Source organism: Grammomys surdaster, unplaced genomic scaffold (assembly GCF_004785775.1).
Source record: "Grammomys surdaster isolate TR1022 unplaced genomic scaffold, NIH_TR_1.0 262, whole genome shotgun sequence".
Taxonomy (NCBI): domain Eukaryota; kingdom Metazoa; phylum Chordata; class Mammalia; order Rodentia; family Muridae; genus Grammomys; species Grammomys surdaster.
This window is the reverse complement of record NW_021604703.1, coordinates 5,128,148-5,133,709: the sequence shown is the minus strand read 5'-3', so window position 1 is coordinate 5,133,709 and position 5,562 is coordinate 5,128,148. Positions and strand designations below refer to the sequence as shown.

At 44.6% G+C, this 5,562-nt stretch overlaps 1 protein-coding gene and 1 non-coding gene across 2 annotated transcripts; one reads left to right on the top strand and one right to left on the bottom strand.

Moving 5' to 3' along the window:
- Positions 1 to 176: 176 nt before the first annotated feature.
- On the top strand, positions 177 to 1,118 carry LOC114628031 (olfactory receptor 1D2-like). The gene has a single exon (XM_028775984.1). It carries the CDS (start codon positions 177 to 179, stop codon positions 1,116 to 1,118), a length of 942 nt encoding a protein of 313 aa, XP_028631817.1.
- A 2,627-nt stretch (positions 1,119 to 3,745) lies between these two features.
- LOC114628051 lies at positions 3,746 to 3,808 on the bottom strand. Its single transcript, XR_003712438.1, has one exon. It is a non-coding gene; the product is annotated as a U7 small nuclear RNA (small nuclear RNA).
- Positions 3,809 to 5,562: the final 1,754 nt, after the last annotated feature.

Below are 5,562 nucleotides of genomic sequence, written 5' to 3'. Positions count from 1 at the left end.
AGAGAGAGAGAGAGAGAGAGAGAGAGAGAGAGAGAGAGAGAGAGAGAGAGAGAGAGAGAGTGTCATACACACAGTTCTGGTAGAAAACTCCAACATATGAGCTATGATCTGATTCTGAACACACAGTGAGTTCCAGTCTCTGTCCTGTGCCCTCCAGGAGCCTGAGCCTCTGGAAGATGTCCAACCAGAGAGAGAATGAGACTGGGGTCAGCGAGTTTCTCCTGCTTGGCATCACTAATGACCCACAGCAGCAACAAATCCTCTTCTGGTCTTTCCTATGCATGTATCTGCTCACAGTGATTGGGAACACACTCATCTTCCTGGCCATCAGCTCTGACACCCGCTTGCACACCCCCATGTACTTCTTCCTCGCCAACCTTTCCTTCGTTGACATCTGCTTCACCACCAATCTCATCCCCAGGTTCCTGGCTAGCCACGTGTCTGGAACAGGCACCATCTCTTATGCCCTCTGCCTGACTCAGATGTACTTTCTAATTTCCTTTGGCAATGCTGACACCTTTCTGCTGGCTGCCATGGCCCTGGACAGATTCGTGGCCATTTGCTATCCTCTACAGTACCACACCATCATCACCCCCCAGCTCTGTGTGGGGCTGGCAGCCATTGTATGGATATGCTCTGGCCTCATCTCTCTGGTGCACACACTCCTCATGAGCAGACTGACCTTCTGCTCCTCGATTCCAGAGATCTCTCACTTCTACTGTGATGCTTACCTGCTCATGAAGTTAGCCTGTTCAGACACACGCATCAATCAATATGTCTTCCTGGGAGCTGTGATCTTCTTTGTGGCCCCCTGCATTCTCATTGTGGTCTCTTATGTCCGAATCACTGTGGCAGTCTTCCAGATACCCTCTGCCAAGGGCAGGCACAAGGCATTTTCCACATGTAGTTCGCACTTGTCTGTGGTCATCCTGTTCTATGGGACAGTTCTGGGGATCTATATACGACCTCCAGACTCCTTCTCCACCCAGGACACGGTAGCCACCATCATGTTTGCTGTGGTTACTCCCATGCTGAACCCCTTCATTTACAGCCTGAGGAACAAGGACATGAAAGAGACAGTGACTAGGCTCCTCAACCGGGTCTCGAAGTCCTCTTAGCATTGTGCATATCAGCTTGGTGCCAGGGTGTCTAAGATAGAAAGACACAGGACCTGACCTTGGATATCACCTCTACTGTCTCCTCCTGCTAAGCTACTCACACCGCTCTTTGAATAGAAAGAGCATGCAGAAATTAGAATAGAATTTCACTATTACCAGAAGAGACACTTGAATCTCAGCTCTAAGAAACAGAAGATCCTGATTATACTTAGTTTGAAAACTAAGAGTATCATTATTTCTATAATGACAAATCCAGAGTAGAAAATGTAAAGTAGAAATGAGGACCCATCCAGGCCTCTCCTCCACAACCCTCAGGAACACACACTGACCCTAATGTTTCCAAGATGGCTGCTGAGGCACCAGCCATCTTGTAACATCCCAGGTGAAGAGAGGAAGGGCAAAGAGGGCTTCCCAAGGGCTTTCTGGGAAGCCTGGCTTGCCTCCCTTTGTCCACATGGCAGTGGACCTCAGAACAGCCTGTGGGAGACAGCTGCTGCTTTGGTCATTACTGCTATTATCCAGCCTTTTATTGGTTAGAGTCAGACTTCTTGCAGCTCAACATGGAGCAGGAATCTCCTTAGAAAGGAACGGAAGGGCCAGACAACAAGCAGGGAGCAGGCTGGCCACACACTCAATCTTGTCTTGCCATGGTAAGAAGCATGAAGCTCCACTGCTCTCGGGAGTGCAAACATGTTTTAGAGGTGGACTCCCTCTAGACTGACAATGTGTGAAAACACAAGCCTCAGATGGGACTCTTAAGGTTGAGCCCCTCAGTCCTATATCTGAGTGAAGTCCATCTAGACTGAGCTAAAAACACAAGAAAACAACTCAGGGCTCTTGGGACAGCCTTTGACAGCCGAAAGTGTGCAAGTGCCCAAGGAGGTTAAGAGGGTGTTGGATCCCCTGGAACTTGAGTTTCAAGTGGGTGTAAACTGCCTAACTTGGGAACCGAGAAATGATCTTGGATCCTCTGGAAGAGTAGCAAGTTCTCTTAGGAGCTCCTGAGACCAACTTATTTTTAAAGGAATAAATACTATGTCCTGATTTCTTCTCTGCAGAAAAAAAATTATAGCGTTCAAGTTTGCTCATTATACTATCGATATATGCTAATGTCAAAATACAGCACCACATTTTAAATAAAACAAAAGAAGCAATAAAGCATTCTAGTAAAACATCAACATGATATTAAAACAGCAAGTTTTAATTCGTTCCTTTTTTGAGATGCTATGTAGGTGTATAACCCAAGTTAACCTAAAACTAGTGATCCTCCTGCCTCAGACTCCTGAATGATGAGAAAGGGAACTCCTTCACCACAACTCATGCAGGATGATGCCTTTTATATTCCTCAGTCTTTTCTGGAGGTGTGTCGAGTCTTGATTGTGTGTTGACTCTTGGTTTGTGTCATACAGATTCTAATTAAAGGGAAGGGTATAATCCCAGTGTTTGGGAGGCTGAGGCAGGAGGACCACTGAAAATACAAAGTCCAACCTGGCACTACAAGATGAGTTCTTAGGCTACTTAGAAAGAGCCTGTCTAAGACTAAGAAGAGGGAAAATAGTCTTCCTGCCCTTTTTTTTTTTCTGAAGCACGTGGTCTCTTCCTCCCTCTGGTGTCTTTTTTTGGTACTGCAGGTCATTGAGTCCTGCCTCAGTTCCTGATCCATTGTCTTAGACATATGCACACACACACACACACACACACACACACGCACACACACATGCACGTGCACATATGCATACTCATACAGACAGAGACAGAAAGATATAGAGAGACAGAGACACAGAGATACAGACACAGAGAGAGACAGACACACACATATACACACATAGAGACAGAGATACAGACAGAGACAGACAGAGACACACAGACACAGAGACATACATAAACACAGAAAGAGAGACAAAGAGAGACAGAGACACACAGAGACAGACACAGAAAAAGAGAGACAGAGACAGAGAAGAAGAGAGCAAGCTGTTGAGTGTTGTGCCAAGGCTAGGTCTGGGTTCTGAGAGAAGGGGCGTCTGGGAACAGGGAAAACAAATGACTTGAGGTCAATCGTGGGTCCAAGCTGGAGGCCTATGTTCTGCTCCATATGGCTCTCTAGACAGCTCTCTGTAGATAACCCCTGGCTCTGTAATCTGCTGGAGATGGCTTTTCAGACTCTCTCTCTCTCTCTCTCTCTCTCTCTCTCTCTCTCTCTCTCTCTCTCTCCCCTCTCCCCCTCTCTCTCTCATGTGTGTGTTCTGCTCTGCTCTAGACATCTTTTCTTGCTACTCCAAAAGATCTATGGCTGAGACAGCTAGCTTTCTGCTCCAGACGGCTCTCTCTCTGCTAGTAAAACTTTTAAAAGCTCTCTGGATAGCTCATGGGTTTTCTGACTAAAGTCAGAAAAACTGTTTAAAATAAATTCTTGAATCTTCTGACCAAGTCAAAAACCCTGTTAGAAAAATTCTAGCCAGGCGGTGGTGGCGCACGCCTTTAATCCCAGCACTTGGGAGGCAGAGGGAGGCGGATCTCTGAGTTCGAGAGTTCGAGGCTAGCCTGGTCTACAGAGTGAGTTCCAGGACAGCCAGGGCTACACACAGAGAAACCCTGTCTCGGAAAAAAAAAAAATTCTAAAGTAATTCTTGGGTTTTCTGATCAAAATCAGAAATCCAGAAAAAAAAATTCTAAAAGAGCTGTGTTTGCTCATCAGACAACCTTCTCTGGATAGCTGCTAGCAAACATTCTAAAAGACCAAGGTCAGAAATCCTGTGAGAAAAAATTCTAAAAGAGCTATTAAAATTTCTAAAAAAGCTGTGTTTTCCCTCCATAGATTTTTTTTCCATCTAAAACTAGAAATCCTATTAGAAAAAAAAAATCTTGAAGAGCTGTGTTTGCTCTCCAGAGATTTCCAGATGGCTCAGCTCTCGATAGAAAAAAAAAATTCTAAAAAGGAACTGCTATCTCTTTCTGCTAGCTCACCTCATGCAGACGAAAAGCCCAGGTTTTAATTTACATATCAGTTCAGTTATTTATTCTAGGTTCCCTCTTGACCATCCCATGAATTAGCCTTCCATAACCTTAGCCCCTTGTCTCTTAGGAAAAGGACAGCAATACATTTTTATTTTCTTTATTTAACACTGCAAAAGAATTCAGAGATCTGCCTTCCTTTGTAAACTTAACTGGGTGGGACCTTGTCCTGAGATTACCACTCTGATCACGCGTGGACATAAATGAACTCTGTCCTAGGCTGACCCAGAACTCAGGAATCTGCCTTCATTTGTAAGCATAAACAACAACAACAATAACTCAGCTGGGTGGGATCTTACCCTCCCATCACTACTCCTTAAACCTCTTAATCTACTTCCCTAGCATCTTTCTAACAAGTTGTCTCATAGGGCAGCTGCCTCTGTCCCTTTAGATCTGTGAAAACCCTTACACAATTCATATTGCATCTTTATATTTTTCATAGTTGAGAAATTATGTATTTACAAACTTATGTTTTTAGAGTTCTTTCCCTCAGCCTTAAGGGCTGACCTGAAGGTCCCAGCATTTACCATTTCTCTGAGACATTAGCCACACCTTTGCCTCCTGGACTCCTGCTGTCTCTGATTATCATGGAGTCATTAACGTTAACAGGGAGGATGTTCCTCAGAGGAATATGAAAATATGTGCATTATTATACAAACAAAACTTATGCCCACAGCAGCCATGGCACTCATGGAGGCCCACGCCCTCTGGCCCTGTCCCAGGGGCAGGAACTATGTCATTCTGTCCCTACTAAGGCCATGCTGTGTCCTTGCATGGCTCCATGGACTTGACCTGACTGGGGCAGTGAGGAGATGGAGGAACAACAGATGTATAAAAGCTGCTAGTTTAGGTTCTCTGAGCATAGAGGTGGGTGGGTGTTGGGGTCCAGGAAATTGTCACACAAACCATACATACACCAATCTCAGCTAACCAAGAATAGTTAGTTTATTGAATGCATACTGTAATACTGGATGTCCAGGTCCACAAGAAGGAAAAACCTAATTGTGGCACTAGTGTGCTCTCAGAGTAGACTTTTTATAGGAAAAACTAGGTTCAAAAGTTTAAAGGGCAAGGAGGGGAACAGTTGGTTTCATAAGCAAAATATTACCAGCTAACCTTTAAGCTGATTGGTCCTGAGTAAGGTGCCGGGTGGTGTATGGGTGGTGAACAGGGAAATTTCAGAACATTGGGATAGCATAGCATGAGTATTATAATCATAACTTTTTGGCTTATTCATAGCATTCTTCAGTGTCAGCCACAAAAACACAGTGAGCTCACACGCAGGTGCAGGAAGGGCTGCCTGGTGGTCAGCTCTGAATCAAGCTATTTTAGACATAACAGTTCACATTGACCTTTGATTTGATGGGTCCTACATAAAGCTTTGTGGAATTTCTTAAGATTAGCAAACCTCATACAGAACATACAGAACAAA

Coding starts and splice junctions, on each gene's coding strand:
- LOC114628031 (XM_028775984.1), top strand. CDS start 177: ATGTCCAACCAGAGAGAGAATGAGACTGGGGTCAGCGAGTTTCTCCTG.